The sequence below is a fragment of the Augochlora pura genome, chromosome 4 (genome assembly GCF_028453695.1).
Source record: "Augochlora pura isolate Apur16 chromosome 4, APUR_v2.2.1, whole genome shotgun sequence".
In the NCBI taxonomy this organism is placed as follows: Eukaryota; Metazoa; Arthropoda; class Insecta; order Hymenoptera; family Halictidae; genus Augochlora; species Augochlora pura.
The window spans coordinates 20,123,287-20,135,898 of NC_135775.1; the positions used below are offsets into that span (position 1 = coordinate 20,123,287).

Here is a 12,612-nt window from a genome sequence, read left to right on the forward strand (position 1 = left end):
TTATACGTGACACTGATTATACGTTATTGTTATTAATAATAAGTTAAAATAGAGTCGTTATACTCATATGTGAAAATTAATAAATTTTAATTAATAAATTAATAAATTAAGGATTTTAATAATAGGAGAACTCGAATGACGTATTTTAGTTTTTGGTTAAGATTATTAGGGAATGACTTTGGACAATAAAGTCTGTAAGTCAAGGATATAGAACGTATAAGAAATATAAATAAATGTGTATATTGACAAACTACTACGCAGATAAAACTCTATTGTCTACAGTAGTGCCAAAGTCTACGGTCGAAGGAACCATGACGAAGTAAGTTTATACCGTCAAGGGTAGTTCAGTTCCTCCTGAGACGTAGAGCAACGCGTACTGCTTGCAGCGTTATTAGTGAAATATTTAGATCATTATTCTGAGTGTACAAGGTAAATATAAAATATAATGAAGCTAGAAGATAACACAAGATAAAATAAAATATAAGATAATATGAGATGTAATCAAAATACGAAATAATACAAGGTATAATAAAACTACAGGATAATATAAGAATAATAAAACACAAGATGATATAAGAATAATAAAACACAAGATAATATAAGAATAATAAAACACAAGATAATATAAGAATAATAAAAATACAAAATTATATAGAAATGCTAAACCCACGAGATAATATAACAATAATAAAAACCCAAGCTAACGTAAGACACTAAAAGACACAATAAAGCATATATATGAATAAATTTAAAAATCAGCGAGTCAACAAAGGTTTGTCCAAGCGTTCAAACAGAACCACGCGCATTAGGTTTCACGCGCATCTCCGCACGTTCAGAATTCTTAAAGCGAGAAAGAAGCTGTTTGCTTTGAAATTCTCGCGACCGATGCAGCAAGATTTTTGCATAAATATCCGCACTCCAAATATTTCCATAAATTTGAATAACATCCCGGCGGTCGCGCAGAGCTATCAGCCAGCCTAGAAGGATTTTATCGTCCGTACATCCGCGGCTGCGAAGAACAAGCCAAAAATCCGCGCGACTTATTAACATACTAATATTAATATAACTTACATTACGGCGTGATCAACGCAGCCACAGGAAACGATAATAAATACTAGCCGTAGATGTAAACGGGCCTCGAAAGAAGCCGCATAAACACGGAGAAAATTGATTACAACCGTGTGCAGAAACGAGAACGGAAACGTGAAACACTCTGTTTCGTCTGATTGCAGAACATCCTGGACAAGTTCAATCCGGGAGCGAGGCAGCTGATCAACGCCGGCAAAGCATATTTGAAGGCCCTTCATGGTGAGTGAATTAAATTGAATCTGTAAGAGGGGGGTGGCGGTGATGGTGGGGCCGCGGAGACAAAAAGGGATTCGCATCGCGAGACAAATAGCGGGAACGGACGAAACGATAGCGGAGTGTTAAGGATGGTTCAACGGCGGGCGGGACCGGAAGGGGTGGGCGGGGGGTTGCGGCAGGGGAGTTAAAATGAAGAAAGAAAGAACAAACGAGCCTGGAGTGAGCTTTATGCCGTCTCCTGGGTCCTGTTTCAGGATCGAATTGCCAGCTCGTCAGAATTGCACACTGGAGGGGTGTCATGGCTTCTATTTCATTCTTTCCACCGCGTTCCCCGGCGCGCCTGTCACCGTACGTTCTTCTCTTTCCTTTTATTTTTTTTGTTACCCCCGCGCGTTCTTTTCGACCTTTCCGACTCCGGCACCGATCGATCGATCCTTTTTTTCACCCTCCTTCTGCCCGTTGGATTAGCGCGTCCGTCTCTTTTCACCGGATACGTAAACAGGCTTTATCTCCGCTGCACCCTCGGCTGCTCATTCAATCGCCCGCCTCCTCGTCTGTTCCGCCTCCGTCTAGTTCGCTGTCGGCGAAATTATGCGTGTTCTCGCTGAATTGTTGTCGTTTCGGGAACCACGGTTCCGGCATAAATCACGATTTAGATCGACGTTTTCGTTAACCTTTGCAGCTACCCTTTTGCTTGGCACCTAGTTCGCTGAATTTTAATGATATTGATTTTATTACAATTTTCATTTACGTTAGATTTAATATAATATAATTGTTGAATATACATTTATATAAAAAGTCTTGAGTAAATCACAAAATAAGAATGATCTCCAGTATTTTTTTCTATAACATCAAACATTGTATAAATTCTTCGTCACTTTTTATACATATTCTATGATATTCGAAGACGCAAATTTATTTTTCATGGATATTATCGACCAGCAGTCTACACGATTTTCTTGGATATAGTGTGTGGAGCAGTAAAAATTTCAGCTATCGAATCTCGTCTATAAAAATTAAAAAAAAAAAATAATAGCACGCGGATCTGAAAGCAAAGGAGCAAATTTTGCGTAAACTCTGTGTTTCAATTATACAATAAAAACAGTTTGAATAATTAATATCATGAATCAAGCAGACTTCGCATATAGCTTTCACTCACGCGTGATGTATTTGCTCGCGTAATCTGTTAATTATGGTTCCATTGCTGTTTCTAATTACACCGCGACGGCTGAAACTAAGCATTGTCTTCCGCGACGAAAGTGAAAAACGTTTAAAAATATATTAAGACGATCTCGCATTAGAAGGCAAGCGAAGCATTGCTATAGGATGCAAGCGTAATTACGTAAACGCGACGATAAGGTGAGAGTGTCAATTGTATTCCTGCGCCACGCGTCTCTTTCATTCTTCTCCGGGCGTCTCGCGTTTCTCCCATCGTAAATACCCCGGGTACATCGAACCTAATCTCCGATGGCAGGATGATTATGCAACATTACTTCATAGCCTAACGTTAATGTCACGTCCAGCGACACGTAGCGTGGGTAATCCGATTTTCTCCGCTTCACGGTCGAATTCTTCCGCGCAAGAAACTCCCGGCGTCCTCTTTGTTTTTTTTCTCTCTCTATCTCTCTCCCTTTTTTCGTTTCCTGTCATCCTGGCCGCCGATGATCGATCATTTTCGCGTATTAACCTACTGGCCTTGAAATCGTCCACGCCTCGGCCCATGCCCAGCAAGAAGAACACGCGTGTCCGTCTCCCCCCTTTTGAAATTGATTCCCGCGTTGTCGGCGGCGATTAATCCGGAAACAGCTGCATCTCCTCGCAAGAAGGCTCGTAACGGAACCCGAGATCCGCGTTGATTAAAATCTCAACGCGTGATGTTTCGTGTTCGTTAATCGAATCCGACTGCTTCGTCTTATCTCTTCATTTCGACTCCGTCGTTTATTTCGTCGGATATATGGAACGGGATTTCGCGAGGCCGCAGAAGGGGGCGTTTGATTCGATATGAAGACAAGAGATCGTTATCTGGAATAACTCATCTCGAACCGTTAGTTTTGATACTGACGTCTGGAAATTAAAATGATGCTTTTTCTTGATCCGGGAGAAATGATGTATTTAAAATTTAATGTGCGTTATATGATGAAATAAAAATTGTGGTTAGAAAGAATGATAAATCCTTTGTTATTTAATTTATATTTTACTATGAAATGAAAGTAGTATCTTTTTTAGAAGGAATGAAAAATGATAGCTTTATAATGTAATATATATTTAATAACGAAAAGAGAATATTATCTCCTAAATAATAAAATTTCTTTATTTCAAATGTGACACAAGAAATAATTAAATGTCACAAGAAATCCAGCAAATGTATTTTATTTCTAGAATTGTGTACAGTAATTTTCTATACAATTATTACGATAATTATAAAATAAAATAGCATACTATTTAACACAATATTTTAAACAATATCATTACGAATGTATCCGAGTCCGCTCGAGGCACCGTAGAAACGTCGTCGCAGAAGGTGAAAAAAAATGAAATTCCCCGGTTTGTCTTTATTCAAAGATATTTGCGTACATCCTCGGGAAAGAAAGTTCCCCCCCGTTTTTTCCCTTCCGGCAGTTTACGCTCCGCTCTTGAAACTCGCCGAGGGTTAATCTAATATTTATTGAACTTCGGAAGTTTTCCCTTTTGTTCCGGGTTAGTGTAACAGAGATTCCGTCGTCGTCGCCGCTGCGACTCGCAACACCTTGGCCCTTGCGTTCGTCTTCAACGATATTCCCGTGGCGCCGGATAGTTCCAGCCGAAGTTCGCCATTGTTCCGAAGACGATGTCCCTTTATCTTCGCGTAAAGACGATCGTTATATTGCGACTGAACTCTGTGTATCTCGCAGATTGTGGATCTCTGTGCGCAAAGAAAAATCGCCTACTGAGAGACAAGAAAGAGAGAGAGAGAGAGAGATACAGGTGCTAAATAGAGACGTCTTTCCTTGACGATTATAATAAACTGATGCTTATCTTTATGTTATTTTATATTTCAGACTCTTTTGTCGCGAAGGTACAAAATTTGCAGTATCTTGGATAATCAGATGGCGAATCTTTATGCAAGATAAAAATTGTCAAAGTTAAGCGGTATAGATAGATACAGGAGAATATCCTTAATTTTTAATCAATTCTAAACGGTTATAAATAATATATAAATATATATAAATATATTATCTTTATTATAGTTTAGTTAAATAAAATTAGTTTAGTATAGTTAAATAAATTTCTAGCATTTGACCGGCTCACCTCTGCCATGAATGCATAAAACTGCAATACGCTCACAACTGCATCGCATATCACTACGCAAAAGAAAAATTGTCAAAGTTAATATGAAGAAGTTAGATGAAAATATCTTTCATTTTTTTACTTTATGACAAGTTGAAAATAACCTGTTCATCTTTGCCACGAATGCATAAAGTATATTTAGAGAATCCTCATCACTGATTGGAAGCAACTTATTCATTGTACCATAAAATGCATGGAGTCCCCAATGTGCTTAGAATGTAGTGTACGTTCATTTATAATCCATATCCACGTTCATCTGCATACTTGTGAGCATGAATAGAGAGGATGATTGACACTCTAATTAAACGCCGAGGGAATACTACTGTGTCACGTTTTTGTATGCATACTTAAGCGTGTGCGCTTCTTTAAACCGGCATTATGTTTCATAACATCATACATCATTCTTTCCACGTTCTTTATTATGGCTGTCGGTTATATTCGCGTGAAAATGTTTGTTCCACCGATATAAATAATAAATTCTGTTAAATACGGAACTCGCGATCAATCGGAATTTCCGTTCGTTGATCAAACAAAGCAGATATTGACCTGTTAATTTCAATATCGCGTGCAAATTGTCAGAATTGGCATTAAATAAATATTCTATGAAGGTGTGGCGGAACGTAGACAATGCCTTTCATTGAGACAATGCATTACCAAGATCTATTGATCCGGCAATAGTATTTGCATATGCATCTGTGTTGTTTGCTAACGGATTGAATTTCATGTTGTACACGAATGTTTAATTACTTTCTAATATTTCGCGGTGCTTTCAGAATTGTGGTATAACATCTAGGACTATTTTATAGATGGAGATTGGTTTCATTATTGTTTCAGAAGTTAGAGGTTATGGGAACTTGCATCTGCTATTACTATAGATCTAATTTAAGGTTTTGAAAAAATTAGAATTTTATTCTAAAGAATAGACATTATTGTTAAGGTAACCATTACTGCAATAAAATAATAATTTTATTCCACAAATATTTGAAAATTATTTTGAATTCTTTCAAATTATTTGAAACAGATATTTTAAAATATTTCTTGTTCGTGTAATAATATAATGCGTGCTCCACGTGATAGTAGAAACGTAAGCGGACGATGTGAAATAACTTTGCAATTGCTTTAAACAAAATCTTCGAACAGACCTAAGCTAGAACACTTAATCATTTGTACTCTTCGCAACAATTCAACCTCTGCTGCAACGTGCCATTGTTACATAAATCACAGACAAGCTGTCAAGCTGAAGTATAGAAATACCCAAGAACAGATCTCGCAAAATTCCAACAGCATTCTGTTCCCCCGCAAACATCAACCCAAGGATTCTCATTCAACCCAGAACACTCCCTCAACGATGACATTTGCATTCGTTCCAACAACGCAATCCCTGTTGCATCGTGACGTCGTTCTATCAATTTCGAGCAAGACGCGAACCATCGAAACCGAAACATGCGAGTTGACTTTACAAAATCCCGCCGTCGTTCGATTCCGAAACGTCAATCGGGTATTCCTTTCTAAACCGGAATACTCCCTCATCCGTAACACTAGCACCCAACCAAACAGAATCCGTTCAGTTTTGTTACACAAAACTCGTCGAGCACTTTATTCCCTTGAAAAAAAAAACCCCAGGAAAAACTCCCGGTGACGGGTTGGTAAATGCCGACGAGCGAGCGACGAGCATCCCGCGAGTCTTCACGATACACCGGTCCCGTTTAGAGCTCCGACCGCGGTATCGTCGAACAAGGAAAAAAAGAACGTCAAAAAGAATAAAAAAAAAAAAAAATAAAAAAAAAGCGACGACGAAAGAGCTCGGTCGTGCGCGGCAAGACCGGCCGCGGATCCGCTCGGTTCTGCCGCGCGACACGGACCGAAAAGAGAGAAACACCGTCGGTCGATCGGGGGCCGCATTACCGGGGGGCCCGCCCCCCGTCGAAAGCCGTGGGGGAAACTGTTGTCGTCCAGTTTTTTCTCCCCCGCGGATCGATGCTCACCGGTTGACACAATAGTGCTCGTCTCTCTAAATCCTCGGCAGCCGGCCGCCGCCTCCGCCGCCGCCGCCTACCCCGCGAATCGCAGTCTATTACGGCTGATAACGAAACGTCAGGCAGAGGAAAATCGTTATGGAGCAGCAACGGGGAAACGGACCCCGGCGAATTCGAGCCAGCTGGAAAGCTCCGACTCGTAAGCGGAGCTTAAATCTGGCTTTGTCACGGTGAAAGCGCACACGTGGAACCATGAGGTGATGCTTGCACCCTGGCGACGGGAGCAGCGGGCCTGGGGGTGGTGGTGGATGGGGGGGGGGGGAGATGTCTATGGCGTTTCCGAGCGATCGCGAACGCCGCGCGTCGGCTCCGACTGAGAGAAAGCGGAAGGGTGGGCCGCCCGCGCGTGGGCGGGGGTCGCGCATGGGGAGACCGTGTGAGCATAGGATTAGCGAAGGGAGCCGCGAGGAGGAACATCGACGGCCGCCCGAGGGGCGCCGGGAAATGTACGCGCGCGGAAACAAAGAGAGAAATGGGCTCGGGGCTGACTGGAGAGGAACAGGTGGAGGAACGGGTAAAAAGGACCACCTGTACGGGAGAGGTCGGCCGACGAGGTTAGGCCGCGGCGAACACGGAGCCGCGACGGTCCGCGCAGTTTGGCTAATTAAATGTTGCATTGTTTTTTAACGGGCTGTTCGTTTAACGCGTTTACTGTCGCGGTGGTCACTCGTCGTTTTAGTTTATTATACTTGTTTGAATTAAAGTAATTTTAAATAGTTTGAACAGAGTAATTCAGAAGAGAATATTTTATAGTAAAATAGGTATTATTTAACAACGTTTTTTTATTATAACGTAATATTTTACGTAAATAAATATTCTAGAAAATAAGTCGTTTGAAATTCGTTTGGTGAATTGAATGAGAAAATCCTTTGTTAAAAATGATAAAGAAGTGGAAATTATTCAAAGAATTAGTCGAATGATATTGACTGTTAATATAACTCTCTTGCATTTGAGCACATTAACACAAAAAATCCATATTAAATAAAGACAAATAACTTCGTAACTAAAGTATTAATTTACCAAAGAGTAACGTAACAATGCAATTCGAATAAAAGCAGCCTATAAAATCGAATAAAACAGCATTCGAAGATGTACAAGACAGCACACGAAAAATGGACAAAATAACGCGAAGCGATGAATAAAATATTACGGAGTGGCGTAAAAAATACAATACATTCGCCGTCAAGAGAAATAGAAAAACACGCATCGAAGGATACCAAGAGAGGATCTCAAGAGAAAGCCCCCGATCCGAGAAGAAAAGCAAGAGCCCGACAGGAAATGCTTATTCGGTGTTTATAATGCCCACGGGTGCTTTAAAGAAGAGCACACCGGGGGAGGGATGCCGGGGGTAGCTAAAGACAAAGTTTGCGTCATAAAAATAGGTTTTCGGTAGAAGAAGTACGGCGCGGTAAACCGGGGAATCAGGATTTTGAAATAGAAACGGAAAGAGGATTGCGCCGCGTACACGGAAGCCGTTTCGTAGACGGACGAAACGCTGGGATCTGTATTTTTGTAGTTTCGCAGACGGTAAGGTTTGTCCAGATATGAAACGAGTTGTTCGGACTCGTAAATTCGATGGCGTGAAGCACACCCACTGTTCGTAACAATGGAGTGCGATGCTCCGTGTTCCCGAGGTCCTGGAATTAATCCGCGACGCTTTCTGTCTTTCTTAGCACGCCGCCGCTGCCGCCGCCGCCCCGTAAATATCTTCCTTAAACGCTTCCTTTCCTCCCGTATTTACTCAGCAAACACACCTAATAAATTCTCGTTGCACTCGTCATGCTTCTGCAAATATACGCTCCGCCATGGAATTCCTCCCCCATCCCGAAAGTTTATATCGCTCCGCGATCTGCGAGAGGACATCACGCGGTGCTCGCTCGTGGAAAGGATAAAATACGATATCCCCGGGAGAAACGCGTTTCCCTGTTCTGAATATTAATTTTGTTGGGACGAAAGAGCGATGCGATATTAATGGTGCTCGCTCGAATTAGATAATTAATATGATTTTTCACCGATTGATAGTTCAAAGGATATTTTATGCGTAAAATTCACTTTGCTTTGACTACCCTTTAAATATTTTTCTGGAGATAGTATAACATTATCTTAAATTTATTATATAGTAATTTATTATACTTATTTATATAGACTTATTATAATCTTAGAATACAATTTATTTTGGAAAGCATCGTGTCGAGAAAAGATCATCTAACCAAACATTTTAATTCTAAAAATTCAAGCATTACGTCTTATAGTAACATAACCTCGAAACTAAATTCTTCAAGAGAAAATTTCAAACTTCAAATTTCTATAAATAATATTAATATTATTATCGTCTCTCAACGACAGAATAATTTAAGGCAAAGCTTGTGATACATCTTTCTAATTTAATTAAAGTTCAGTAAATGTTACATTCTCGCTGGACAATCGATTCGTGACCATCACGGTGACAGAACCGCAGACGATTTTCGATTTTCCTCGGACGCCCAAGTCGCCTCGGAAGCGAAAGAAATCTTTTCAGCTCGTCAGGGTCTCGGTCCTCCCATCGGCCGGTAAAAAATTAATTCCTAATCGCGTTACCTTTCCCTTCGGTGGTGTGTACCCTCCCGGTGCACCAAACTCCTTAGGAAACTTAAATGCTTCCTTTGCCGAGGCTTGCCCCGAAGTTTGCGACTTTTTCAACGTTTTCAGCCTTTAATCGCGGTCCGGGCACCGAGGTAAAAAGCTTTCTAATTCTGTCCGCGGGGAGCCATTCGAAATCTCATTAACTCTTATTAAACATTATATTAATTATTTCGTGCTCTCCCCCCTTCAATTTCTGTCCGTCTTCATTATTTCTTCAACGTTTCCCGTTTTTTAAATTACCCTTTCCGTGGCAACCAAACCTCTCTCTCCCCCTCTCTCTCTCTCTCTATTCGCTGATAAAGTGCGCTGAAATTGTTTGAAAAATTTAATCCACAGTTGCGCGGAATTTTTTCATTTCTGTCTGTTCGTTTAATTAGCGTTGAAGTATTCGAAACGCAGATAACGGCGGAACGTTATAACGATACGGATAATTAACCTGCAGATTTTTATGCGGAATAAAAACAATCTGTATTAATCGCAAAATAGAAAAGTTATGGACGCGCGTATCTCTTTTCTCGATGATTATAATAAGTTCAGAGGAAGCGCTGTTTTAAATTTTTTAAATGCTTTTACTGTATTGCATTCCGTCTATTTAGTTTTGTTACAAATGCATAAAATTCACAGCCTTTATTATAATTATTATTTATTACGATCTTCATCCTTTTCTTCATGCGAAGGAAGTTTTAATAATATATGTTTCAATCTTCTGCTTTCTGATAAATATTTAAAATCATAGTAATCGAATGAATAGTAAAAAAAATGTACAGAAGCAGAGTAGGCTATTTCGATGAGGAATGTTCCCATCGTGCATTGTGATTCACGGCGCATTAGATCGGGCACGCATTTAATTCCGACTTAAATGACGCTCCGGGTTAATCGAGCCGGCGCACGTAGACATTGCGCGAACGCAATGAATTATGCAAAACGCATGTTAGGCCACTTGGCGGCTCGTGACCCCGTTCCGTAATTCATAAAATTGTAATTCCAGAAAATTCCCTTGTCGTGTACAATACTTAAATTCACGGGAATGAAGTTTCCGTAGCTTCCGCCGCGGTCTTCAAATCAAATGAATGCGAATACAAAATGTAATCGTCTCATTTGAACTACCTCCGGGCTTTCCTGCCGCCGTGATTCGCCCATACTTATTCAAGTTCCATGATGAAGGAGACGCGAAATACTTTCGAAGACATCAAAATCAAAATTAATTTTATATATTTATTGTATATTTTACTTTTCGAGAACAGAAATGTTATTAATCGTCTGCGCCATTATAACGCGTACTTTAATTATGTGAAATTACTTTTGGAATGTTCTTTTAATACTGTAAAATGTTCTATAAAATATTAGGTTTACCAGAAAATTATGTTTTGAAAATAATGTCATTTTATTTGCGACATATATTTCTCAAAAATGATATAAATTCCCATCACGCTGACAATAGGTCATAAGTTACGATTATATTAAAATAATATAATGATACAGTAAATATTAGGTGCATACAAAATTATTGTCTTCCCTTTTAAGAACAGATAGAATTTTCCGGTTTTATTAATTCATTTAATACAATATATTTCAATGTAATTTAATGCTTTTCAGAATAAGTCTTCACAATTTTTACACTTTTCAAACATTATAAATAGTTTAAATGTTATATAAGTACCACGTTTCGTTAACTTTTAAATCGAGTATATATAACAGATATATTTTCTACTAAAAATGTGAAAGTTACTTTAAGTCTATAATTATATTACGTAGTCCAGTTACAGTAATTCCAAAAATCACATCCACGCGAAAGTTTCGGAATTCTCGAGACACCGAATTTACGCCGAGTGGACAAAGTTTGTAAACCGCGGCTCTCCGGGACTTCCAAAACTCTTTATTCAAACGTGCCGAAACAAGCGCGAAAGAAGTCCTGCGACTTTTTTTCCGGGCGGTCGTTTATTCGCCTCGCGGCTAACCTAAACGCCACGGTCTCGCCTCGCTCAGCCCGCTGGTTTCCCAATTTGGCTTCGTACTTGAGACGCGTTCCGCGAGATTGCGATAAATTATGCAAAATGTGGAGCAACCGTTCCGCAGTTTCCAGCCTTGTTTCGCAAACCCCTTAATCGCGGTTCCCGAAATTCCGCGGCCACCGGGGGGAAGAGGGATAGATGGTGACGGATATCAAAGACGTATCTCTTATCAAGATTCCGTTTGTGATAATACTTCTAAAATGGGTATTTTCGTTAAATTGTCGCTATGTGACCTACAATAACTTTGTTAACTTGATAAAACAAATCATTTCAGTTATTCTTGTTTCATTACTTGAAAAATCTTGTGCAAGCATTAATTATTTTTTTTATTTAACGTAATATAATGTAATATGTTTAATGTAATACATTAGTTGGTTTGAACAATGGTATGTATTATTTTGTTTAATATTTTGTAGATTTTATATTTATTTCAGGCAGTAGCAAAGAATTTGTTCGAATCTTTATTTGAAAAGTTAATAGAATCAAATGTAACCCGAAAAATGTAGTTGAATTACTATTCGAAAAATTAGTCGAATAAAATTCGAAAAATCGGTCAAATATAATTCGAAAAATTAGTCGAATAAAATTCGGAAAATTAGTCGAATAAAATTCGAAAAATTAATCGAATAAAACTGTATTCTAAGAATTTCTTCAAAAAATTAATCGAATAAAATTCGATCAAAGAATGTATCAGAAATGTCGATCGAAAAAACGTTAATCGAACAATGCCTAACACTGGGTACGAGTTACGATTGGTTTCTTTGGTTGACCGGATTTGGAGCAGGTTCAGGTGTCGGTTTAAAATCCCCGGACAACTATAGAAAGTTCGCCGGGTTTCGCGATCGTATCGGCACAATGGCGTCTGTTTCGCGGATCCAATTAAGTTCCTCGAACCGTGACTCTTTTTCGTGGCGTTCGCTCGCAGAGGATTCGACTCGCTCCTTTTTCCTTCGGAAATCGGAGTCCGGGAGGCAGAGATCAACAGACGGTTCTCGCAACCGCCCCGGTATTTCAGCTCCGGGAGCATTAATTAGAGAGCATTTTGTCGGGGCCAATTTATGCAGCGATCGAACCCCGTCTCGCTGCGTTCCGTAAAAAAAAAAAGCGATCGACAAATCGGTCGACTTCTTCATATTCGGCCGCGGGGAAAGAAATCGATCGGGGTCGTGCTCATAAATTCAGGTATGAATCACCGAGCACGAGGGATGCTTTCACGGCTGTTTTCATTTCTATTCATTACATTCTTGAAGTTTGTTTTACGCGCGCGCGAACACGCCGGAGATCCTGCCGGACGGAAGTCGTATTTACGC

At 39.8% G+C, this 12,612-nt stretch overlaps 1 protein-coding gene across 1 annotated transcript in view; it reads left to right on the forward strand.

The window, feature by feature from the left end:
• The window catches only part of Irsp53 (Insulin receptor substrate 53 kDa), a 295,332-nt gene that overhangs the window by 109,287 nt on the left and 173,433 nt on the right, over positions 1–12,612 (forward strand). Inside the window, exon 3 of the mRNA XM_078178240.1 lies at positions 1,233–1,308. Coding sequence (XP_078034366.1) covers positions 1,233–1,308 — 76 coding nt within the window. The remainder of the gene's footprint in view (positions 1–1,232; positions 1,309–12,612) is intronic.